Source organism: Lontra canadensis, unplaced genomic scaffold (assembly GCF_010015895.1).
Source record: "Lontra canadensis isolate GAN:19392208 unplaced genomic scaffold, GSC_riverotter_1.0 scaffold7, whole genome shotgun sequence".
NCBI lineage: Eukaryota > Metazoa > Chordata > Mammalia > Carnivora > Mustelidae > Lontra > Lontra canadensis.
In genome coordinates this window covers 32966705-32994255 of record NW_022631001.1, presented here as the reverse complement: position 1 = coordinate 32994255, position 27551 = coordinate 32966705, and the positions used below count along the sequence as shown (strand labels likewise).

Below are 27551 nucleotides of genomic sequence, written 5' to 3'. Positions count from 1 at the left end.
TAAGGATGATAATAATATCTACCTTGTAGGGTTAGTATGAGCATTGGATGCAATAGCACATGTAAAATGCTTCCTTCCCAGCAAATGATAAGCCCTTCATAAATGTCAATGACTGCTTCTGATTTTTTTGTTGTTACTGTACCTTTGCTCCTCTTTTTCCTCTTTCCCTTCCTCTTGTCGAGTTAACTCAGTTCTCCCAAGAGGTCTTACGAATGTGGTAAAAGCCAATGAAAAGTCCTATAGGTGGACATCCTGGGTGTCTTAACACAAGAATCAACATTCAGACCAACTGTGCAATTACTTCTTATTGGCTCTGTCTGTGCTGAGTTTTGATGGCAAGAACATATCTATCATGTGGGGAAGGGGTGGAGTTGAAGAATGGAAGACATGGTTTGTATATTGCTCTTGGATCAAGAGAACTTTGGAATAAACTTCCAAGAGCTCCATAACAACCCTCCCCCTATACACACATACATACTTTATCAGCCTATACACTCCCTACTAAAAGGTCATATGCTGATTACTTGAACTGAAAACATGCAAGATATCTGACTAATTTCCCAATGGTATCATGTCATATATGTGTGTTTAGAAGCAATCTGTCACTAAACATTTGATACTTTGGGATAAAAGGGATCTAAAAGTTCTTTTTTTTTTTTTTTTAAAGATTTTATTTATTTATTTGTCAGAGACAGAGGGAGAGAGGGCGAGCGAGCACAGGCAGACAGAGAGGCAGGCAGAGGCAGAGGGAGAAGCAGGCTCCCTGCCGAGCAAGGAGCCCGATGTGGGACTCGATCCCAGGATGCCAGGATCATGACCTGAGCCGAAGGCAGCCGCTTAACCAACTGAGCCACCCAGGCGTCCCGGGATCTAAAAGTTCTAACCAACCCCACAATCTGTTCTTTCTATCCTCTCTTTCAAGATTACAAACTCAAATGCTTGAAGAAGCCAGACAAGTCATATAAATGATTGAAGGGGAAATTGTACAGAACTGGAAAATGTTTGTTTCGTGTTAGAGGAGCATCTATTTAGTTCCAGTCATTACTTGTCAGGCAAAAATGTGGGCACAGTGTTACCAGGTCCCACATTTTTCAAAGAGGACATCCACTTCTACAATTTTTCCTAATTATTAATGATAAAATTCAAAGCAAAAGAAGTACAAGCCGCCAGTCTGTAGCCTCTGCTATAGAACTTCTGTGTGGAGCTGTGTAGGAAACAATGAGAATTGCAGCACTTTAACTTGAAAGATAGTTCTGGCTAAAAATACGAATTTGAGAGTCTTGTAAAGAGAGATGGCTACCAAGCCCAGTTGGGAGGAGAAAGAAGAGAAAATAGTAGAGCTCAGAAACTTGGAAAAAATCTGTGGAATGAGAAGGGGAAGAATAGCCAAAGAATGAGACAGCACAAGAGGTTCACATACAGGAGATCAAAAGAAATTGCTGAATTCCTACTTCAGAATAGAAGTTAAAAGCAAGTTGCTAATTTGAGCGGTCTTTTAGTAGGTTATGTAGTGCTGTTAAAATCAACTAATCATTTATTTCACGAGGAAACAATGAGAAAGGAAGTGTAATTATGAGCTGAAGCTAGGCTCTAATTTATTCCACAGGAACAGGGAACTTGATGTATTCTATTAGCCCCTCCAAGTAGATTTCTTTTTAGAGAGAATATACTGAAAATGTACTGAAGGGAGGCAGCATCCCATCTGCTGAAGAGTCACACAAGAAGATGGGGACAGGGCTGCAGAGGTGGGTCCTCTTTAGCTATGTTTCTGATTCTGCCTTAGACTCAGTATATCTAGCATCCTGGATCCTATTGCAGGATTCCAGGGCAGTCAAATAATTCCTAATGTATTGATTTACAAATAAAAGTTTAGGGCCACCTGGTTGGCTTACAGTTAAGCGTCTGCCTTTGACTCAGTTCATGATCCCAGGGTCCTGGGACCGAGTCTCACGTCGGGCTCCCTGCTCAGCAAGGAGCCTGCTTCTCCTTCCTCTGCCTACTGTTCCCCCTGCTTGTGCTTGTGCTCACTCTAGCTCTCTATCTCAAATAAATACACAAAATCTTTTTTAAAAAATTAAAAAATTTTATAGAATAACTTAATCAAAACATGAAAATTTGAATGTTTCTATCTTCTAGAGAAAATGAACTTCTCTCAAAAGTATATCTCTTCTTACTTTGCTATCATCATGTATAGAATATAGTATAAAATGGTTATGTCCATGCCAAGCAAAATAAGTCAGTCAGAGAAAGACAATTACTGTATGATCACACTCATATGTGGAATTTAAGAAACAGAACAGAGGATCGTAGGGGAAGAGAGGAAAAAATAAAACAGGATGAAATCAGAGAGGGAGACAAACCATAAGAGACTTTTAATCAAAGGAAACAAATTGAGGGTTGCTGGAGGGGAGGGAGTGGAAGGATGGGGTAACTGGGTGATGGACATTAAGGAGGGCACGTGATATAATGTGCAGTGGGTATTATATAAGACTGATGAGTCACTGACGTCTACCTCTGAAACCAATAATATATTATATGTTACTTAATTGAATTTAAATAAAAATAAATTTTTTAAAAATAAAATTTTTGTGTCCCCCAAATTGAGAAAGGAACTAGCCAGCTTTAATATACACTCTGGTTTTTCTTAGAACCAGTAAAATCTCTGCTATTTCTACCCACTGTCCCACGTATTGCAAAACTGGATGAGGAGGAGTACTGTGGTAGGGGAGATGATTATGCATTATACAGGCCTAGACTAGGTAGGATTTTATTCATGGACAACATGAGGGTTGGAAGAAAATATTGGACTATAGATTTTAAATTATTTAGAGAATATTTCTAATTTTTTAAATAATGAAATTAAAAGTACATGAGCCACTTGGGCGTGTTGACATGATGTGTAGTAATGGGAAAATGTTACACTATTTGAAAATCTGGATACCACAAAGCTTTGGCTTTTATATTTACTGCCTTAGGGTGTTTCACTGGAATGTTGATTGAATGAATAAATCATTCAACATGATTGAATACATAGCTTATTTTGTTAGGTTTTCTTTTAATATTACAGAGAATAATTGGAGAAAAGTGTCTAATTCTTAATTCAGTTCAGAAGATACATGTGACCATCTTGGGTGAGAAGTCAGAAGCTGGACACATAGTACAGTGCCTTCCATAGGGCTTGAGTAGATAGAGACCCTCCTGGGCCAGGATTCTTGTGAGCACAAGTATTTTGTCTACCCTCAGCTCTGTGACAGTTGCTAATCCTCATTTCAGCTGTGCCGCAGGAAAAGTAAAATTCCCAGCCTTGATGTAAGAAGCAAATGTGCTACCAAAACTGTAAGAGGAAAAGGCAGAGTTAGAGAGTCAACTTCCTACATAAAAGAGCAATGGGAAGGCTAATGCAATATAGTAGAGTTTCCTAACCCCAACTCATGTATCTTGTGTGTCTTTAACACTCATTGAACTTACAAATAAGATTTCATTTGAAGCTTAAACTCCACTTTCAAAAAAGGCCTGAAACCCACTCCCATCTTTAAATGGTCAAGAGAATGTCACCAGAAATTTTGTTGAATTGATTATCCAGTGTTCAGTACAAGAGCCCAAGTCCCCCTTGATTGATTCCAGATCAATTCTTTGCTTTAATCCTTTGGCCTGGATCCATGACTCTCATCCATGTTGCACATTACTCACCTGAGTGATTGTAAAGACAGCAGGTGCAAAACTCCCATCAAAAGACAAAAATCCTTGGGGCTAAGGTCTGGACATTAGTGTCTTAAGAGTTGCTCAGTTGGACTCAGAAGTCCTTAAGGGTCCTAAAACCCAGAGAGTCTGTCATTACCTTTTGTGAAAGTGCTGATGCTATCTCATATGGCTTATTAACATACTTTGCCAATAGACATTGTTGTAAAGATAGTACTCTCCAGAGTTGATGGGGAGAGGGAATGGTGCTTTTAGGGCCCAAAAAATAACTCCATGCCTTTTTTCAGATCTATAAGTTAAAAATTCTGAAAGACAGGTCAATGAAAAATGAAAGATTCCTGTTTTAATTAATTGCACCTATTGATTTAAATCCAAAAGTATGTATTCAGCTGAACCCTTTGGTAAGCTAAACAAGGAACCTTAACATAAAAGATCTAGCCTCTCTCTTTGAGGAACTTGTGATTTATTATAGTTTGAGGTGGAGAAAAAGAACTTGTAGGGATGCTTGGGTGGCTCAGTTGGTTAAGCCGCTGCCTTCAGCTCAGGTCATGATCCCAGGGTCCTGGGATCGAGTCCCACATCGGGCTCCTTGCTCAGCAGGGAACCTGCTTCTCTCTCTGCCTCTGCCTGCTTGTGCGCTCTCTCTCTCTCTCTCTCTCTCTCTTTGACAAATACATAAATAAATAAAATCTTAAAAAAAAAAGAACTTGTAAATGCAGTAATAATAATAATACCTAGCATTGATTGAACATTTCCTATATGAAGCACCTTACATGTACCATGCTATTTAATCCTCACAGTCATAACCTTGAGAAGTGTGAAATTAAAACCCCTACTTTTATCTTTATTTAACAGATGAGGAAAATAAAGCACAGAAAAATTAACTTATCCAAAGTTATTGAAACGCAGGTAGTCTGAGTTCAAAACCCATTCTCCTTAGTCATCCATCAACCAATTAAGTAGTAAGATATAATAAAATGGTTGTTTTTAAGCCACTAACTTTTGGGATGTTATTTTTACACAGCAATAGATAACAGATATACTGGTCCATAGTAAATTCTCCCCTAATATCGATGTTATTATTATTCTGTAGATCTTTGATGCCAAGTTCTGACATCCAGATAGGATCGATGAGGGGCTGTTATAGGTGCTCAGGTGAGGGGAACAACATTAATTACATAATATTTTATTAACTTTATAGTGGATTGTGGCTTAAAAGGAATATTGACTAGTGCAAGAGAAGATTTTTTTGAAGATTATTTATTTATTTATTTATTTGAGAGGGAGAGTACAAGCAGGAGGGACAAAGGGAGAGGAGAGAGAATCTTTTTTTTTTTTTAAGATATTCTATAGAGTAACAATGAAAATACTAATTCATAATTCTGAGTTTAACAAATAATGAAGAGATTTGTTTTGTTCAAGCAAACCTCAGAATGCTGTTTCTGAAAGGCTCTCTGGCTGCCGTTTGCATTTTTGCTATGTCTCAAGTTAAGAAGGCATTTGTATTAGACCAGAATTTTTATCTATTTACCAAATAATTGATTTCCCAATTGCGTGTTTGATGGCTTGACTCATTATGTTATAAAGATCTATGGTATCACAAGGAAAGCTGTGGCAAAACAGTGCATTTTGCTTTACTGGTTTTTCTTACAAAATAAACTCATTTATTTAGTTGGGGGTGGAGGAGACTACAGAGACTATACTTGGCCAACACTAAAATCTGTTGTCTTCTCCATCCAAGAAAATTAACTGAAGTTTGATATGACTTCTGGGAAGTGTGTTGTAGCTGACATCTGGGTGTGCCCCATACCAAAGTGTTATCATGAGAGATTGGTCCACCAGGAATGGAACTGAATGCTCTCAAAGGATTGAGTAAAAAATAAATTATCTGGACTATATCACCTTTTTTGGAATTTATCAATGTTACATTTTTACATAACAATTCACTCTATTAGTGGGGTGCTATGTCACAATTGTCAGTTACTTGTTCTTCCTAACGGAACTGTATACCATGCCAGTGGCTTCATCCCAATGTTTTAAACCTTGTACATGACAGTACGTTTTAGAATTACCATCATAGCCCCCAGCAGAGTGCTAGCCACGTCTTTGGTGCTCTGAAAAATGTTCGTAGTTATAATTTATCCTTAGGTACCTGTGGCTGTTCAGAGTCGTCTAGCCAAATATAGATCTTATTTTTTTAAATCATTGCTTAATTCTTTTGTCTGTCATCATGTTTTTCTTTTGGGTCTTGAAAAAATGAGATTCTAATCCAAAAATGCTTTAGGAATGCTTACTGTGCTATAAAAGGCAAAGGAATATTAGTATCTTTACATTTATGATTGACATATATGTAATCTTAAAATACCATTGACTCCAGATCTTTTTGTTTCCTATGATGAGCACTTGCCAAAGGCAGCAAAAGGATCAAGGCATGCATCTCATGGGATTGATGTAAATAATTATAAATACTTCCCATTCCTTCTCCTACTTAAATTTGAAAATCATACTTCGTGTTATCTCAGTCATTGATAAAAATGTTGGAAAGAGCAGAATTTCATGGCAGACTACTTGACACTTCTTTTTAGAATAGTGTCACTCTGTTTAATCATTAGATGTAGAAAATGTGATGGGTAAAATAATTTGGAATCAAATCACAGATTGCCTAGAATTTTCAAAAACCAGACTTTGCTCTGGAGCCAAAACACAACACAACACAAAGACAGAGTTTTGAGATAAAGAAGAACAGTAGTTTTATTATTTCGCCAGGCAAAGGAGGTTGCAGCAGGCTAATGCCTTCAAAACTGCAGACCCTCCCAGGGTAAAAGACTGAGGGGTGTTATAGGAAAATACAGGATCTGGGCATTTTCCATAGGAACCTGGTACATGCTGCCAGCCATATTCATTATGTCGTCAAGGTGGTCGCATGACTAGCGCTGGCTCTGACCATCCGAATCTTGAATCTCATTACTAAGTATGCATTGAGGTAAGCGAGATGTCAGTTTTAATATAGGTTCCTGGAACAAAAGATTCTACAGAAAAACAAGGGAAGGGGAGGGGGAGGCTTCGAGAATGAGGAGAAAGTTTATTGAATTTAAAGTTAAGTCTTGCTGAAGCATTTATGTGTCCCATTTTAATTTCCATCCATCTTTACTTTTCTCTAGCAGTTTCAGAATGTCATATTAAGGAGTTTAGACTAATATTTTTCTCTAGTCACCAAGAAGTATCCAATAGCATACTCTTGAACAAGGCAGTGACAATGTTGTGTTTCAGAAACTTAACGGTGTGGAAGAGATTCAGGAGGATTTAGAGGTTGGAGGAACAGAGGTCCCAGAGGCCATGGAGTGGGCTAGTATGACAGACAAATGTTGATTATAGTACTTAGGGAGAAATCCACATGGAAAGTTATCTGGAGCATGGTTTGCTTTTGGGGGGGGGGGTTACAAACCAAAGAGGCCAACAAATAATGCAAATGAGTTAAGCAGGTCAAAGGAAGAACAAGTCTAATGAGGGCAGCCACCACTGAGCTCCACCAGTTGTCACCATGTAGGAATGCAGAAACAATTGTTACCACGTTTTTCAAATTTTGAAGAGAAGCTGAAAATCTAGCCTTTAAATGAAATCTCTACATTTGTAAATGTTGGCTTAATTAAAAAAAAAAAAAACACTTTTGGACAGCTAAAAAAAAAAAATGAAAACAAAAACAGCCCACATCTGCAGCTAGTAGAATGCCAGCTTTAATAACCTGTAGCTTTTAGCTTCTCTGGCTGTGAATTCTTCTTTTTTTTTTTTTTAAGATTTTATTTATTTATTTGACAGAGATCACAAGCAGGCAGAGAGGCAGGCAGAGAGAGAGGAGAAAGCAGGCTCCCCTCGGAGCAGAGAGCCCGATGTGGGGCTTGATCCCAGGACCCTGGGATCATGACCAGAGCTGAAGACAGAGGTTTTAACCCACTGAGCCACCCAGGTGCCCCTGGCTGTGAATTCTTATTGTGTAGTATAGTAGGGAAAAAAAACCTAAGGACAGAAATTAGAAAATTTCTGGTAGAGTACAGCCTGATAACATAATTGAGAAAAGAATGGAAAATGCGAAGCTCATGACTCTCTTTATGGGTAGCAAAAGCCAAGCTTTTATTAACAACTTGTCCCTAAAGAGCATTTTATAAATAGATTGCTCATTTAGCTTAATTTTGCTTAGGTAGCATTGTTTCCTTCTTATTAGTCAGCATTGTTGGCATTTCTGAGAAATCATAGATTTGACGGGGACTTGTGGAGGAGCTGCTGAATTACAGAAGTTATTACAGCAGAAAATAAATTATGTAGTGCTATAAATACTTGACTCAGTGACTCAGCAAATTCCCTTTATGTCCAAAGGGAAACATGTTGTACCTAACTTATGAGGTCTGTTTTTAATTTCTTCAGCTTTGCAGTCGTCCCTTTTTATCACTGATAGATTTTTACATGATGTGAGAGACATAAAGACAGACCACGTTCAGATGGAGATTTAAGTATTGGGGAAATGAAAGCACTGGGGGAACCCTGAGTCACTGGGGTGCTTTCATACTGATGGCAGGGGATTACCAGGAAAAAAATCAGAGAACCATCTGGAATGGCTGTGAGAAACTAGATAGTTTTATTATACTCTTAGGTGATATTTCCAACTAATGAAATAAGAATAAAAGTTGTAATGTTAGAAGCAAACCCCTGGAAAATATGTAATTAACTTTCTTAGAATTCAGCAAGCATTCTATATATCTCTAATACTCATATTTAAGATACTTTAACCAGACATTTGAGTAGATGCCAAGATGTGCCAGAGATGGTTTCTGCTTTCAAAGGCTATTAGGAGAGAGATTATATATACACAAAATTTTTAAATTATTTATGTTTAATTGATTAATAGTTCAGTACTTTGTTTATAAAACATAGTAAATTGTTGGTTTTTTTTTTTAAAGATTTTATTTATTTATTTGACAGACAGAGATCACAAGTAGGCAGAGAGGCAGGCAGAGAGAGAAGGGGAAGCAGGCTCCCTGCTGCGCAGAGAGCCCGATGCGGGGCTCGATCCCAGGACCTTGAGATCATGACCTGAGCTGAAGGCAGAGGCTTTAACCCACTGAGCCACCCAGGCGCCCCAATTGTTGGTTTTTTAATAAGTATTTATTATCCTCTTAATGAGCATGTAAAAACAGAACACTGTAGGAACTGATTTCATATAGTATATCTTCTTATAAAACAGTAAAGAATTATTTTTGAAAACCCTCTGTATCTTGATTGTTTTTATAATAAAAATACCAGTACTTCTTCTTGCTACTAAATAAAGCATAATGGCAATTAAAATCTGTCAAAAACTCTTCCATCTTGTATAATTCTGAGATTCTAACCTATCATTTCAGCACATGCTTGAAAAAAATGTCCTAAATGTAGAAATAGAATAAAATAATTATTAGAGAAGTATAAACAAAATTCTGTATAAGACAGTGTCTTAGTCTGCTTGGGTTGCTATAACAAAATAGAATGGACTGTGGTTTAAACAACAGACATTTATTTTCTTGTGCTTTTGGAGACTAGGTATTCAAGATCATGATTCCAGCCAGTTTAGTTTCTGGTTGAAGACTCACTCTTTTTTTTTTTTTTTTTTAAAGATTTCATGTATTTATTTGACAGAGAAACAGCACAATAAGGAAGAACGGCAGGCAGAGGGAGAAGCAGGCTCCCTACTGAACAAGGAGCCTGATACAGGACTTGATCCCAGGACCATGGGATCATGACCTGAGCTGAAGGCAGACACTTAACTGACGGAACCACCCAGGTTTCCCAAGGACACTCTTGCTGACTTACAGTTGCCTTCTTGCTGTGTCTTTACATGACCTTTCCTCAGTGCATGTATGCACCAAGAAAGGGAAGGAGGAGAGAGAGAGAGAGAGAACACTCTGGTATCTTTTCTTAGAAAGATACTAATCCTATCAGATTAGGGCCCCACCCTTTGGACCCCATTTAATCTTAATTCTTTCAAATACACCTTACTCAGGGCTAGAGTTTCAACAAATGAATTTTAGGAGACATAAATAGTTTATAACAGATCAGAAACAGGAAACAATCAGGGAAGGCATTTTGGAAAAGGTAGCATTTGAATAGGCTCTTGGAGAATGGGTAGGATTTTAACCATTAGAGATGGGAAGGAGAGACTCCAAGAGGAGGAAATAGCTTAACCGTGTCACATCGGTGAGAAAGCAAAGAGTAAATTTAGCACACAGGGAGTCAGCTCTTTCACCTGCAGGATGACATCTACACAAGTGAATAATACTCGGGAAGTCAAAGAGGATGTGGAAAGGATGTGGCCAAATTATTTTGTGCCTTATAAAACATCATTTTCTGGTTTCAGCACTGCTATAACTAGCTCTGTGACCTTGGTTATGCCCCACTACTTCTGTGTGTCTCAGCATTCCATGTGTCAATGAAAAAATTATCCCTGGGGTTTCATTTACTTTAATGAGTCTGTACTTCAAAAAAGTAAGTGATTTAAGTTCACAAGTATTATGTGTTTCTGTGTGCCCATATACTTTCACATTTGTGCTCTCATAGCAGTAGATATACACACTTCTGCAAGTGTTTGATGATAGGCAGAAAAATCTGCTGCCACTTACCAACCTGAATTACACTCCTCCCACCTCAGTGTGAATTGGGAACTTTTTTCTGCATATTGCCATGACTCAACTGGACTTCCCAGGGAGAGTTGACCAGACACATTGGGGAAATACCCAACCTTGTTCCATGCCCTTTTCCAACTTCATTGGCTCTTTTATTTTCTCCTGTTTTAGGCTTCTGATTCTTTCATGACTGCTTTTTTTTGCCCTGTTAAAGAAACTTAATCTCAAAGCCTTTTTTCATAGTCAGTGGTAGGCACCTGGGTAAGGAATCCATTGACTCAAAGCAGTATTTCCTTTTTAACAGGAACTAGGCCTTAAGCTACAGGAATGAAATATAAACAGTAAAATTCTAGACAATAAATGGACATAGAGTGTAGGGATTGGGTGAGGAGGTGAATTTTATGGTGTTCCTAAAAACCTTAGAAGTGAAAAATGATCCCCTGGAGCTTAAAGACCATCTTCAGTCCTAGAGCACTCTAATATACTTTACAACTACCTATTCTTAACTCTGGAGCTGTCTTGGTTATTTTTTAGCAAAATAATTACAACTATTTACTTATTTTCTAGAATTCTAGGTATACTTGCAGGCTTACCTATGCAAACACTTGGATAACTTTGACTAAGTCTATATGATTGAGTAGATAATTCTTCTTCCCGTAAAATGGCTACTGGGTTAAGAACTTCTTCCTCATTTTAGAGGCTTAGTTTTTTGTTTTTGTTTTTTTTTTTTTAAGATTTTATTTATTTATTTGAAACAGAGAGAGAGAGATCACAAGTATGCAGAGAGGCAGGCATAGAGAGAAAGAGGAGGAAGCAGGCTCCCCGCTGAGCAGAGAGCCCGATGCGGGCCTCGATCCCAGGACCCTGAGATCATGACCTGAGCCGAAGGCAGAGGCCTAACCCACTGAGCCACCCAGGCGCCCTAGAGGCTTAGTTTTAATGAATCTTTCCAACCTAAATAAGAAGCAGTAGAACTAAAGTTGAAGAAGAATTGTTTTCCTCAAAAACAGGCATATTTCTTTTTAAGAAATATATTTTCTTTCCACACTATATTTAGTCAACTTATAATACTAAGTTTTTCTTCTCAAAAATAGGTTAGCCTACCTCTTTCAGATACACATCCAGGTCAGGAAGGTGTTATCTTCATAATGAACTTAAGCTACAGCTTAGGTGACTCATCTGAGAATATTCTATCAGTCAGAAATTGTTCAAGGTCCAACCCCAGTATTTACTGCTTTGTGGCCTCCACTTTGCGTAGGCACCACCTTAGTGAATCACACTGGCTATCCGTCACTCATTCTCTGAAGACCACAGTTTCAAAATAAAACCCTTAGAAAATGTAGGCACTGAAGTAACAGTTGCAGTTACTTCACCCACGGTTGAGTGTACCATGAACGCAACCTACAATTTGAGTCTTTATTTGGTCATTGACAAAGGCCTTAAATTTTTGAGTCAAAACTTCGGTGAAATTCAGAAATGTAGGCTCCAAGATGTTGATTCTGTTGTTTATAGGAAATGCCTTCAAGACTTACTTAGCTTTTCATAGTTCTAACAAAATAATTTAACGTTTTGGTTTTTTTTTTCCCTTTGTCTCTGGAAAAGTTGAGTAGATGGAAACTATGAAAGGAAAAGATGTACTACAGAACTGTAATTCAATAATACTGTGGTTTCTGCTTTCATCTAATAAAAAGCAGAAAATAGTATAAGGAAGAAGTTCATTTTTCCTAGATTATTGGTAATATAATTCAAGTTCAAAATCAGAGCTTGCTAATTGTTTTTTTCCTCTGGATTCTCTTCATCATCAGAATAGTCTCTCAAGTAGTGATGGTATCCAAATATAATCAGAAGATTTAACTCTAAAGTTTAATCACACAAAGAATGAAATGTGTGCTTCCAGGGGATACACCTTTGTCTTTTTATCCTAATATAGTAGTGACCAATTACATGCAAGTTATTTAGAGGTGAACGGCCATAGGCAGCTTTCTTGGTGCCTGGCCTGCCTTGCTGCCTCTGCAGACCTCTAAAACTGCCTATTGTCTATTTAGGCAGTTGCTCGTATTTTTCCAAGATATCCATGCCTTCCCACATGTGCTTTCACCTGTTGTACTATGACCTGTACAACTATGCTATTGCCCGTACTATCTCCATGATTGCCCGGCTACTGCTACTGTTTACTAAATATATATCAAGTGCCAGGTACTATGATGAGTATTTTTACATCTTCCCACCTCCATGGGGTAGAGCTACCCGAAAATGAAGTTAGCATAGTATAACATAATCTTCGTAGCTTTACTTCCATAATATATCTTCTGAATTATCAGACTGTGATGAATGACTACAACTACCATTCATGACTGTGAGCTAATTTTTTTCTTTTTTATTGTTAACAGACATAAAATTTACTACCTTGACCATTTTTTTTTTCAAGATTTGTTTAATTATTTTAGGGAGAAAGAGCATGTGTGAGTGGGAAGAGGGGCAAAGGGAGAGGGAGAGAGATCTCAAGTACTCTCTACTGAGCTCGGAGCCTGATCCAGGGCTCGATCCCATGACCCTGAGATCATGACCTGAGCCAAAATCAAGAGTCGGACGCTTAACCAACCAAGCCACCCAGGTGTCCCTTGATCATTTTTAAGTGTACAGTTCAGTGGTATTAAATACATTCTACATATAACTGTGGAGTCACTGCCACCATACATCCCCATAGCTTTTTTCAACTTGTAAACTCTGTACCTATTAAACAATAATTCCCCACTCCTCTAACCTCCAGCCCCTGGCAACCACCATTACACGTTCTGTCTTCATGAGTTGACTACCCTAAGTACCTCATGTAAGTGAAATCATACAGTATTTGTCTTTCAGTAACTGGTTTATTTGATTTAGCATAGTATCTTCAAAATTCATCCATGTTATAGCATATTGCAGAATTTCCTTTTCAAGACTGAGTAATATTCCATTAGTATGTGTATATCACATTTTGCTTATGCATTTGTCAGTTGATGGATACTTGGGTTGCTTCCACATTTTAGCCGTTTTGAATAATGATGCTATGAACATGGGTGTACAAATACCTTTTTGAGACTCTGTTTCAATTCTTTTGAAGTGGAGGAGCTGGATCATATGGAAATTCTTTTCCTGACTTTTTTAAGAACCATAATACTGTTTTCCACAGCAGCTGCACCTTTTTACATTCCCAACAGCAGTGCACAAGTCTTCCCTCTTCTTCACATCCTCACTAGCCCTTGTATTTTTGGGGGGGTGCTTTTTTCCAGGTCATTGAGAAATAATTGACATGCTTAACTATGTAACTTTAAGGTATCTGGCATGATTTTTTAAATATATTTTTTTATTTTTTTATTAACATATAATGTATTATTAGCCCCAGGGGTACAGGTCTGTGAATCGCCAGGTTTGCGCACTTCACAGCACTCACCATAGCACACACCCTCCCCAATGTCCATAACCCAACCACCCTCTCCCTACCCCACTACCCCCAGCAACCATCAGTGTTTTTTTGTGAGATTAAGAGTCTCTTATGGTTTCTCTCCCTCCCAATCCTATCTTGTTTGATTTATTCTTTTCCTACCCCCCAAGCCCCCCATGTTGCCTCTCAACTTCCTCATATCAGGGAGATCATATGATAATTATCTTTCTCCGATTGACTTATTTCACTAAGCATAATACCCTCTAGTTCCATCCACGTTGTCGCAAATGGCAAGATTTCATTTCTTTTAATGGCTGCATAGTATTCCATTGTATATATATACCACATCTTCTTTATCCATTCATCTGTTGATGGACATCGAGGTTCTTTCCATAGTTTGGCTATTGTGGACATTGCTGCTATAAATATTCGGGTGCACGTGCCCCTTCGGATCGCTACATTTGTATCTTTAGGGTAAATACCCAGTAGTGCAATTGCTGGGTCATAGGGTAGATCTATTTTCAACTTTTTGAGGAACCTCCATGCTGTTTTCCAGAGTGGTTGCACCAGCTTGCATTCCCACCAACAGTGTAGCAGGGTTCCCCTTTCTCTGCATCCTCGCCAGCATCTGTCATTTCCTGACTTTTAAAGTTTAGCCATTCTGACTGGTGTGAGGTGGTATCTCATTGTGGTTTTGATTTGTATTTCCCTGATGCCGAGTGATGTGGAGCACTTTTTCATGGCATAATTTTTTTTATTTGTGCATTTTAAAAGTATTTTTTAATTGAAGTATGGCCAACATACAGTGTTGCATTAGTTTCAGGTGTATGACATAGTGATTGAAAAAGTCTATACACTATGCTGTGCTCACCACGAATGTAGCCACCATCTGTCATCAGGCAATGCTATTAGAATACCGTTGACTGTATTCCCTGTGCTGTATGTTTTATCCCAGTGACCTATTCACCCCATAACTGGAAGCCTGTATCTCCCACTCCCCTTCACCCATTTTACCCATTCCCCCCACTCTATTTCCTGGGTTGGTTGGTTGGTTGGTTGGTTGGTTTTTTTGGATAGTACCTATCCTAATGGGTATGAAGTGATATTTCACTATAGTTTTAATTTGCACTTCCCTTATGGTTAGTGATGTTGAGCATCTTTTCATGTGCTTATTGGCCATTTTTTATCTTCTTTGGAGAAATGTCCATTCAAGTCATTTAACCATTTTTTTAATCAGAGGTGTTTTTCTTGTCACTGTCATTTTTGAGTTTTAGAAGTTCTCTGTATATTCTGAATATTTATCAGATACATGGTTTGTAATATTTATCAGAGTATGGCTCTCGTATGTGCAAATATTTTCTCCCATTCTGTGGATTGCTTTTTTACTCTGCAGATAGTATCTTTTTTTTTTTTTTTTTCCCAAAGATTCCATCTATCCATTCGACAGACAGAGATCACAAGAAGGCAGAGGCAGGCAGAGAGAGAGAAGAAAGCAGGCTCCGTGAGGAACAGAGAGCCAGATATGGGGCTCAATCCCAGGACCATGACCCGAGCCGAAGGCAGAGGCTTTAACCCACTGAGCCACCCAGGCGCCCCTCTGTAGATAGTATCTTGATGCACAAAATTTTTAATTTTCATGAAGTGCATTTTATCTCTGTTTCTTTTGTTTTGATGCCTTTAATATCAGATTCAAGAAATCATTGCCAAATCCAATGTCATAATATTTTTATACTGTTGTAATTCCCACCTCTTTAGACCTCTGTGACACACTATAAAAATTGCTTTAGAGTGATCGCTTCAGGTTACTGAAAACATTGCATTAAGTTCTAAAACATTGCATTAAGTTCCCTTAATCTCTGATAAAGTGGAATCTAAGAAATACTAGCTATTTTAAGAGTGGCTAATCTATTAGTTTTATCTAGGAACAATATTCATTTTCATCAATGGATGAATTAAAGTTATTTGAGAACATGTGCTATTTGGGGTAAATATATAGCTTCTTTTTATTTGTCGCTTCATCTCTGGAATCTGCCAAGCATAAGGGCCTGGGCTTTGGAAACATTAGTTCATCATTGCCTCTTCCACCCTCACTCATTAGGCCATTGCCTTGTTTTGAATTTGCAGGTGTCCCATTTGCTTGGTTACAATGTATTATCCTTTTAATATATGCTAGATTTGATTTGCTAAAGTAGTGTTTAGAATTTTTACATCTGTATTCATGAAGCACATTGGTATAATTTTGTAATGTCTTCTGGTTTTATAATCAGATAACACAATCATAGATTGAGTTGAGAAGTATTCTGTTTTTAATTATTTGGAAGAGTTTGTGTTGAATTGGTATAAGTTATTTCTTAAATGTTTAAGAGAATTTTTAATGAAGCCATTTCTTTTGGGGGCTTTCTTTGTGAGAAGACTTTTTACTACAGTTTCAATTTCTCTAATAGATATGGGCATATTCAAGTTATGTTTCCTCCTGAGTGTGGTTTAGTTGTTTTTTCTTTTAAAGAATTTGTCCATTTCATCCAAGTAGTCAATATTGTTGACATAAAGTTGTTCATATTTCTTTATGGTTTTTTAAATATCTGTAGAATCTTCAGTAATGGTACCTCTCATTTGTGATATTTGTAATTTTGTCTTTTTATTTCTAATCAGTCTGACTAAAGATTTATTAGTTAATCTCAAAGAACCAGCTTTTCATTTTATTGATTTTATTTTTCTGTTTTCTCTTTCATTAATGATTGCTTTAATCTTAATTCCCTCCTTTTGCTTGCTTTGACTTTAATTTGCTGTTTGTTTGTTTTTTCCTGATTTTTCTATGTGTAAGCTGAGGTCATTGATTTAAAACCATTCTTCTTTCCTAACACAGGCATTTAGTGCTATAAATTTCCCCTACAGAAATGGGTTAGTGGCATCTCACAAAATCTGATTTATTTTCACTTTCATTTAGTGCAAAGTACTTCCTAATTTCCCCTTTTATTTATTCTTTGATCCATGAGTTAGTTAGCTTCCAAATTTGGAGATTTTCCAGATAATTTTCTGTTATTGATTTCTAAATTAATTCCATTCTGACCAGAGAATATATTTATATAGTTTGAATCCCTTTAAAATCTATTAAGACTGGGGCACCTGGGTGGCTCAGTCACTTAAGCATCTGCCTTTGGCTCAGGTCATGATGCCAATGTCTGTAGGATTGAGCCCGGTGTCAGGATCCCTGCTCAGTAGAAGTCTGCTTCTCCCTCTCTCTCTGTCCCTCCCCCAACTTGTGCAAGTGTACTATCTCTCTCTCCATCTCTCAAATAAAAATAAAATTAAAAAAATATATAAAATATATCAAGACTTATTTTATCACCCACAATTCAGGTTTTCTTGGTAAATATTTTGTATGCACTTGAAAAGCATGGGTATTTTGTTGCTGTGCTGTTAAAGTCAAGCAGGGTACTTTCTGCTGCTATGTATTTGCCTGTTCTGGACATTTCATTCACATGAATGAAATTTTACAACATGTGATCTTTCATGACTAACTTCTTTCACTCAACATAATGTTTTCAATGTTTATCCATGGTATAATATGTATCAGTACTTCATATCTTTTTATTGCCACATAATACTACATTGCATGTATGTGCCACATTTTATCAGCTGATGAACACTTGAGTTGTTTCCATTTCTTTACTGAGATTTCAATCATATACCATAAAATTCACTTTTTTTTTTTTTTAAGATTTTATTTATTTATTTGACAGACAGAGATCACAAGTAGGCAGAGAGGCAGGCAGAGAGAGAGGAAGGGAAGCAGGCTCCCTGTTGAGCAGAGAGCCCGATGCGGGACTCGATCCCAGGACCCTGAGATCATGACCTGAGCCGAAGGCAGCGGCTTAACCCACTGAGCCACCCAGGCGCCCAAAATTCACTTTTTTTAAGTGTGTAAAGGGCTTTTCCTTCTCTAAGTAGTATGGAGTTTCAGCTTTATCTGATCTTCAAAATTTGCTACCGCTTATAAGTCCACTTTATGACTTCTAAAATTATATTAACCTCACTGATGGTGTTGTCTTTTTTCTCATTCTCTTTACTCTTATATGTTTTACCATTTTTCTCTTTTGTTGTCATTTCATTGGGGTTCAGGGGCAAAAGAATATTCAGTCTACCACATTTAATAAAAAGATCCCTTAAAATTATTTTGGAAGAAGGAAAACAAATTGTCAAAATTCTGTTACTTTTACTTCATTTTTATTTTGCCTTTTTCTCCTAGTCTTTGTGTACTTATGGACGTAATCATAGCATATTTGGCCGATTTTCTTAAATGTAGCGTAATTACTTCATTCATAAACACATCATCATATTAACTATTTTAATGGCAGCATAATATTCTTTTGTGTTAATAATGTTCTGTCATTTGCCTAACCTTTCTATGGTTAGACATTAAAATTGCTAACTTTGGAGGGGGGTATAGTTATTAAAGATAATGCCATAATAAACATTTTTGTAGAGCTTTGGCACCATTTGCAAGTACACATAGTGAGGGCTATGACTCACCAAATTTCCTCCATTTCCTCTGCCAGGACCTACTGATACCTCTTCTTCTTTGGTTCCTTTTGTAGTTATATCTCAGAGAAAACACCTTGTATATATCTACTAGCCTCTTTGCTGAGGTTGTTCTCCCAGTTAGGCCCTCAGTCGTACCACTTTATGGTGCTGTTATACACAACATCATTAGGCTCATCAGTTATCACATGCGGAGTCTTGTCTCTCCATAGAGATTATAAGCACTTTGTAGACAGAAGTCCCATAGGACTTGCTATTGAGGTAATGAAAAGTGCAAGTTTCCAGTAAACACTTATGGATAGATTTTTTTTGTTGTTTCATCCTAAACAGGTTTAAGAATAGTTAAATATGGGGGCACCTGTGTGACTCAGTGGGTTAAAGCCTCTGCCTTCGGCTCAGGTCATGATCCCAGGGCCCTGGGATCGAGCCCCGCATCAGGCTCTCTGCTCAGCGGGGGGCTTGCTTCCCTCTCTCTCTCTCTGCCTGCCTCTCTGCCTACTTGTGATCTCTCTCTGTCAAATAAATTAATTTTAAAAAATCTAAAAAAAAAAAAAAAAGAATAGTTAAATATATTTTAAATCCATGAGCTCGGGCGCCTGAGTGGCTCAGTCGGTAAAGCCTCTGCCTTCGGCTCAGGTCATGATCTCAGGGTCCTGGGATTGAGCCCTACATCAGGCTCTCTGCTCAGCAGGCAGCCTGCTTCACCTCCCCTCTCTCTACCTGCCTCTCTGCCTACCTGTGATCTCTCTCTCTCTGTCAAATAAATAAATAAAATCTTAAAAAAAAAAATCCATGAGCTCATAAAAATATGAATAAAAAAACCTGGTCATTTTTAATGAATGTTAGAAAACAATGTGTTGTTTTTAAAACTGATAAATGAAGGGATAATCTCATGTATTTATCCAATACAGGCTACGTGTTTGGTCACCAAATGGTTGATGAGGGCAAGTTTCTCTTTTAGAGAAACTCACTAATTAGAAACTCACTAGTAAGTCAGGAAATAATGCTAAAATGAGAATATAACTATTTTATTATTCCTAATAATTAATGAATCTAAGCATTGATGGTCAATAGTCTTTAACATCACAAAAAGAGAGACAACCATATATAACAGTAGTACCATCCATGAAGTATTCTTGCCAAACAATCAAGCCTGAAAATGATCAAGCTTCTAGATCCAGTTGTCAATTTGCTGGAAATACAGAGGACAAAAGAATATGTCATGTGGTACCACTGGGATGCAGTCGGCGACCACCAGACTAACGGAAATTATTGGATAAATGGTCCAATTTCTCAACAAATAGATCACAAGTGGAACGGAAAATAAGAGAGACAGAAAGAGACAGATGGATGGTGGAGGAACCTATTGATCAGACAAACTGTGCAACAAAACAAAAACAAAAAACAAAAACATTTAACATTTATAAGATTATTAAAAACTCAAATACTGACTAGATATTTGATATTAAAGAATGATTAATTTATTTAAGTAGTGGATTTAGAAAAAATCTGCATGAAATCATTTCTTTTTGACAATATGGCCAGTCTATCAATAACCCAAAAATGTTTATTGGTAAAGGAAGCAATGGGAATTATCTTTTTTTTAGGCCCCTCTCAAGCATTTCCAGGCACTATTAAATGTTGCTGAAACCAATAATCAGAGTTGACAGTTGACATGTGTTGATAATGTTCATACACCACTGTTTATAATAGGAAAAATTTGAAAACAATAAAAATGTCCATTAGCAGGAACAAGGAAATGCTATATATTCATGTAATGGGATTCCATACACTTTAGTTAAATTATGCAGTAATTAAGAAACTAGATTCCACAGCTAAACTACTAGAGTTTGACTCCAACTCTAGTTCTACCACTTCCTGGCAGTTTTCTCTAGGACAAGTTACTTAACTTCTCTGTACCTCAATTCCTTTACGTTTAAACCGGACTAAATAATAGTACTTATCTCAGTGGGTCACTGGTTGTGTAAAGACTAAGTATGTTGATAAATATACATGGTGAAAGCTCAGTTAGGTTAGTTTTAATAATTATCATTTGTTATTATTAACTAAGTAAGTCTAGCATCATAATATATGAAAAACCAACTTCTAGAAGAAAACACAATGTGGTATCATTTATATAAAGTTTAAAAACCTGCAGAAAGTGGGGGAGGGAAGAAATTTGGGTCCTGTCTTGTAATTTTAAGAATGCCAAACCCAGGGAGTCACCTGGGTGGCTCAGTCAGTTGGGCGACTAACTCTTGGTTTTGGTCCAGGTCATGGTCTCAGGGACATGGGATCAATCTGCTGGTCCTGTCAGGGCTCTGGCCTCTGCACTCAGTGAGGAAACTGCTTTCCTCTCCCTCTGCTTCTCTCCTGACTTACTCATTCTCTCGCCCTCTCTTACTAAAATAAATAAAGTCTTTTAAAATAAATAAATAAAATCTTAAAAAAAAAAAAAAACCAGCACTGACAAAGGACTTGACAACAAGCTTGTATTTGATTCCTTCTAATTTTTGGACCACAAAGGAAAAAAGTCTGATTTGTCTTCAGATCTCTTAATATTTACTAAGCAACTTAATACAAAGAATCATTAGCAGGATAAGTCATTTAAAGACTTCAGCCCTGTCATTCCAGCTACTGAAATGGCACATCAAATGAATACAGGGCAGTGCTAGTGAATGAATACTTCTTGTGTAGGAATTGTGTGCCAAGATTTTCTAAGTAACTCAGGAGAGGTTTAGACCATTACGAATTTGAGGTTACTTTCATTGTTCAAACATAGAGTATCAGGTAGTAGAAAAGAAAAAGCTATAGTAGATTCTCACAGTTACCTTTTTTTTTAACTATTAGGATTATTTGCCGTTTTGTAAATTACACTGACTAATGCACACAGTATCCTATATACTCCTTGCTTGTAGGCCGCTCGCTTTCTGCTCCTTTTGATTGTATGTTTACATAGAGTTTGTTGTGTTTTGCTTCAGTTAATTACATAGTTTAATTAAATGTAACATAAATCAATGAAAAAGTTGTATACTTTGAGAAGTATCACCAATAAGAGATAAAATGAAATTGCAATATAATCCTAAATATTCTTCATGGACATACACAGGTATAAAAGCCATATAAATGGGAATGAAAAATACCTAATTCAGGATCATTGTTACCTCTGAATTCAGAGGCAGATGGGATCAAGAGAGGTACATGGTGGGCTTCAATCATATCTATAATGTTGAATATTCTTTGTTTTAAAAAATGCATGAAGCCAGTATGTTTAAGGTTTGATTAAGATTTGATAAATACAGGTTTTTGATTCACATTTTTCCTATTCCTGTCTTCCTTTTGTTTGCCTCTCAAGACTAAGCATCTGAGGGTGAGAAAAGAGAGGCAAACCATAAGACAGACTTTTAACTACAGAGAACAGAGTTGCTGGAGGAAGATGGGGGCAGTGGTGGTGTTAAGGAGGGCATTTGTGGTGAGCACTGGGTGTTAATGTAAGTGATAAGTCACTGAATTCTACTTCTGAAACTAATATGACACTGTATGTTAACTAACTGGAATTTAAATAAAAACTTGAAACAAAAAAATACTCAATTTTTTTTTTTTAATTTGACAGAGAGATCACAAGTAGGCAGAGAGGCAGGCAGAGAGAGAGGGGGAAGCAGGCTCCCCGCTGAGCAGAGAGCCCGATGTGGGGCTCAATCCCAGGACCCTGAGATCATGACCTGAGCTGAAGGCAGTGGCTTAACCCACTGAGCCACCCAGGCGCCCCTGAAAAATACTCAAATTTTTAAAGTGACTTAATATCTGGACTTGGTCAGGCTGGTGTGGAATCATAAAAGGACTGGCTGGCATTATCCCCAAACCATGCAAAGAGGTATACTTATATTCTGGTATCCAGAGCTGGATAGGAAATACCCAGCAACTTAAACAATGAATCTTTATATTCTGCATTATTCCTTAAGACCATTACGTATTTATGGAATTGGTCCTACCAGCTAACTTTTTTTCCTGAAATCTGGTTTCCCTCTAACCTCCCTAACTGGGGCCTTGGGCCTGGAGACCAAACATGTCTAGCCAGGCAGACCTTAGGACAGACCCCGCATACTGGTATTTTGACCCTTCCCTTGACCAACTTGTCTCTGAGATGATTTGTGTCCATTTATTTGGATTTGAATCTGGCCTGCTGATCGGTGACTTGATTAAGTTATTCTCCATATCCTATCTCATGCTGAGGTTGCCTTTTGAATGCTTTGTGTAAAATGAATAGCATTGCTTAATCTAGTACCATCAGGGCTGTTTTTTTCTAGATAAGGAAGGCAGTCAACATATTTTTTAACATCTCATAAAATTGCATGCCAAAATATCACTTGTTTCTTTAGGGAAGAATAATAAGAATTATTAGGAAGTATAAAATAAATAGTGTTGCAAAATTGGAGGGAAAGGAAGAGATGTCATTTGACAACAACATTCCCTACCACCACCACCACCACCACCACTACCCTTAGACCTTCTGTGGGGATTGAGTCTCACCTTTGAGCAAAATAAAAGGTCATGAAGTTGACATATGGGCCAGTTTGATTTTAAGAAAGGTTTTTCTTCAAAGAGGTGATTAGAATCAGGAGATAGTTTTATAGACAGCTGCTTATTTTCCTTGTTTATGACTGAAACTATTAGCATATGATACAGCGCATTATAAACCCTAAACAGTCTCATCACATCTTTCTCTAGATAATTATAATATAGTTTTCTTTTGTGGAATATCAATTTTTTTTAACGTACAGAAATGATGTTGAATAATAGAAAACCTTATTTCTGTTCCTTTCTCTTCTGCCCATCTTGCTGGATGACCTTAGGTAAATCCATTTTCTTTGTAAGGTCTCTCAAATATACAGTGAAGACATGAAGTATTCACCTTACCACCTACTTTCAAGACCAGCCAGACCACAATGCTCCATTTTTCTAATTCCCATCTTAAGTCCTGATGGGATGTAGGCAGAATAATGTGCTACTGCCCTCTGCTGGTCCTAAGAACACACCTGTCCATCAGTGCAGTGGCCCTGCCCATCCCAACACTGACAGACACGGTGTCTATTGCTTATGCTTGGACACGGTGTCCCTTGCTTATGATTGGGAAGACATAGCAGGAAACCACAAAGAAAGGAGGTGAATTTCATGTTTGGAAAAATAATTATATTTGAGTATTTGGAAATTAACGATTTCTTATGCATATATCAGATGCCATAACCATGTGCAACTGTCTTGTCACCAAAAAGTATTTATCCAATAGTCACTTGTCCCCCTGCTACAGTTTCTCACTTGGTAAACACGTTGTGGTTGACTCTTTGAGCCGCTGTCATTGTTTTATACCATCTTCCTGCCTTGGAACATATATAGTCCACTTTTGTTTGGAAGATTTAGGGGAGTGAGTTTTTGCATATTCATTTTTAGTTTGTCAATAAATAGGAAGATAATAATTGGTAAGTAACTGCCAAGAAGAGTGAATATGCAACATCAGTAAGAAAAATGCTGAAAAACAAAGACAGGACTTCATTATACTTTCAGATCCCTGGGGAGCGCTGTCAATTTGTAATAAAAGATCTATAATTAATAATAGCTTTTTTGGTGTGTCAGCGATCCTAAAAGTACTTTATGTGAGAAACTGATAAGGATTTGTTAAAAGCTCTGGTTTTCTGAGCCCATCTGTATTAATTTCAGAACTCCAAAATTTTAAGAGCTGGTATTTATTACATCACATTTGTAGGAAATAGTGCTGCCTCTGACTACACCTACGGGGAAGGCAACTGAGAATTATTTTTGTTTTGTTTGACTTTCGTATCTTTAAAATCCCTTTCAAAATGAACATTGTTAGTCCTTAGATTGCTGCGGGGCAAACACACACACACACACACACACACACACACACACAACCTGCATCCCACGTATCTGCAAGCAGAGTATAGGAGGAACATGTGATTCACTTTGTCTGTGGCTTCTGCTTATGTACTCACAGAACCACATTTTGCCCATGATTTCCCATTGGGAGGTAGGAACTGTATTTTTAAACGAGTATGTAGGCATATGAAGATCAACAGCGATCCTTATGCAGCTTACCGTTGGGGAACTCTTGATTTTTGTATCACAGTCAATCCCAACTTATAGCCACCTGATTGGAGTTACAGTCAATCACCTCAGCAGCAGTACATAGTCTTGTCTTGAAAGGGACTTACACATGGGATGCAGAAATGTGTAGACCCTCATAGGCAAAATAACAGCCATCCCACTTGCATTAGTACATGTAAGTACTACATAAGTACTACATTTCATGGTATGTGTGGTGCCTATTTTCAGTTCTAGGTTTAGTCTGCTCTAGACCAAAAAGAAAATTAGCATGTATTGAGGATATCATTTTTACCAAATGTCTTATTCATCTGTTAAGCATCCCTAAGAAATGAACCAACTTTTGATACATAACAGTAACATGTGTAACCTTAATGTAATCTTCAGTGTCCGATATTCTAAGAGAGAAGTCAGTCAGTTTACTTGCTTCTCAGCCTTTTGGCTAAGATCAAGTGGAAAGAAGTCAGTTTATTGAATTGCTTTAAAAGAAAACATATCAGAAACTTTAGTTCTACTCAATTCAAAAAAAAAATAAAATGGACAAAAAGGATGTTTATTGAGAATGTTACCTGCTGTTTCCTGAGAAGTAATGGATTAAAAAAGTTTTGAAACATCTTTAATCTTTAGAGATGAAAGTAAGAGCAGTAGAAAGATGGTTTAAATCATTAACTGATACTTGACAATATGAATCATATGTAAAAGTAAAAATACAATGTTAATTAAAATCATATCAGATCTTCAGGGCAGAATATTACTTTGAGAAACAAAATCCTAAAGTGCAGAAAAAAACAGCAGAGCTAATTAGTATCTATTTTATGATGCTCTTTTGCAAGACAATTTGGTATAGAAAAGAGAGCAGGGGTTTTGGAACCAAGCAAACTTTAGGCTTAAAAACCAGCTTTACTACTTATGTAACTTGGTATCTGACTTTAGACAATCGCTTAAACCTCCCTGAACTCCTGTTTCCTGTTCTGTAAATTGGCAATAATAATGTGCATCTTATATTTAGTATTAAACAAGGTGTGTAAATATTTATGAAGTGCCCTAAATGCCTGCAGAGTTAGTTTTCCTTCTCTCTACTGTAAATCACAGAGTAAGGTTTGCTCTTAATTTGAAGCCCAACAGAAGTCCTGGAAGGGAAAGTATGGTTTGAGATTACCTTCCCATGACCATTTGGTGAGCAGAAAATGCCCTCAAAGCCCAGGACAGTGTGCTAGGGAGTATGTGAGGCAGGCAGCAGCCTTGGTGGGAAGTAAAGAGCTAGAGTAGGGAGGGTGTGACTCTTCTTGAGTCTCGAATGCATGATATGCCCTCAATCTGTGTGTAAGGCCGAGCTGCAGGCTCACTCACATTTCAGTTAGTGCCCCCCAAAACTGTACTGTAGAAAAAATTTAAATTGTCTGAAGTTTAATGTTTAGGTTGTGATGGATTTCATTTACATATCCCAGTTGTACTAAGAGCTACCAGCTCTACAGTGTGCACAGTACAGTGCCGGGTACTTTTCATACATTCTCTAATTCATATGGTAACTTCGATTTCTAGCTATTGCTAAAATGTCCATAGAAAGACTGAGACCCTGAAGGATTCAATAGCAAGCCCAAAGTTGCCAGTTAAAAATGAATGTTTCTGATTGCTAAGCTTGTACTGCCCTAAGATAATTGTTTAGATAAACCCTTTAATGATATCTGTGGTTAACCGTGACCCCTGTAATTTTTTGAATTGTCATGACTCTGTCAGCCCTGTGGTGATGTGTATTGTGTGTTCTCACAGAAACTGGCCCCTGGAGTCAGCCAGTTTGCTTACACCTGTGTTCAGGACCACCCCATTTGGACAAATCAGCAATTTTGGGAGACAACCTTCTACAATGCAGTGCAGGAACAGGTGCGCTCCCTGTATCTCTCAGCCACAGAAGACAATCATGCCCCACATCTGAAGCGAAAGGTAAGAGAAGAAAGATACTAGTGTGGGGGTGCCTGGGTGACTCAGCGGGTTGAAGCTTCTGCCTTAGGCTCAGGTCATGATCCCAGAGTCCTGGGATCAAGCCCTGCGTGGGGCTCTGCTCTGCGGGGAGCCTGCTTCCTCCTCTCTCTCTGCCTGCTTCTCTGCCTACTTATGATCTCCGTCTCTTAAATAAATAAATAAAATCTTTAAATTTAAAAAAAAAAAGATACTATTGTGGAACTGGTGTCGTGGCCTCAAGGAAAGCTTATTCAAGTATTCCCAGAGCAAAAGGAAATCTAACCACTTTCTGCCAGTGTATTTGAGGTTCATCTTAGGGAGTCCTGTGGTGATCATCTTTCTTCTGTTGATTTCTGGTATTATATTTTTCCATAATAGCTTCTTAATACAGTCTTTAGCAGTGGAGTTGTTTTATTACATGCTAATAAATAGGAATTCTTTGGAAATGATGATAGTAAGTTGAACAGAAAAAAGAAAATGAAAATACCTGAGCAGATGTCTTTGTGCAATTAACTTTTTGAAGAAGTGTCAAATTAAAGTTAAATGACTCTAATAAAAAGCTTTTGCACAGCAAAGGAAACAGTCGACCAAACCAAAAGACAGCCAATGGAATGGAAGAAGATATTTACAAATGTCTAACCAGATAAAGGGCTAGTATCCAAAGTCTATAAAGAACTTCTGAAACTCAACACCAAAAAACAAATAATCCCATCAAGAAATGGGCAGAAGACATCAACTGACATTTCTGCAAAGAAGACATACAAGTGACCAACAGACACATGAAAAAGTGCTCAACATCACTAACATTGTGGTAATACAAATGAAAACCACAATAAGATACCACCTCACACCAGTCAGAAAGGCTAAGCTTAACAAGTCAGAAAACAACAGATGTTAGGAAGGATGCGAAGAAAGGGGAACTGCTGCTGGTGGGAATGCAAGCTGGTACAGCCACTCTGGAAAATAGTATGGAGGTTCCTCAAAAAGTTAAAAACAGCTACCCCATGACCCAGCAATTGCAGTACTAGGTATTTACCCAAAGAATACAAACATAGTGATCCAAAGGGGCACCTGCACTCCAATGTTTTTAGCAGCAGTGGCCACAAATATGGAAAGAGCCCAAATATCCATCAACAGATGAATGGATAAAGGAGATATGATAT

General features: G+C 37.6%; 1 protein-coding gene across 2 annotated transcripts in view; it reads left to right on the top strand.

The window, feature by feature from the left end:
* SBF2 (SET binding factor 2) overlaps positions 1-27551 on the top strand; it is a 485581-nt gene that overhangs the window by 392509 nt on the left and 65521 nt on the right. For both annotated transcript variants that reach the window (XM_032853454.1, XM_032853455.1), the window contains exon 18: positions 26200-26370. In XM_032853454.1, coding sequence (XP_032709345.1) covers positions 26200-26370 — 171 coding nt within the window. The remainder of the gene's footprint in view (positions 1-26199; positions 26371-27551) is intronic.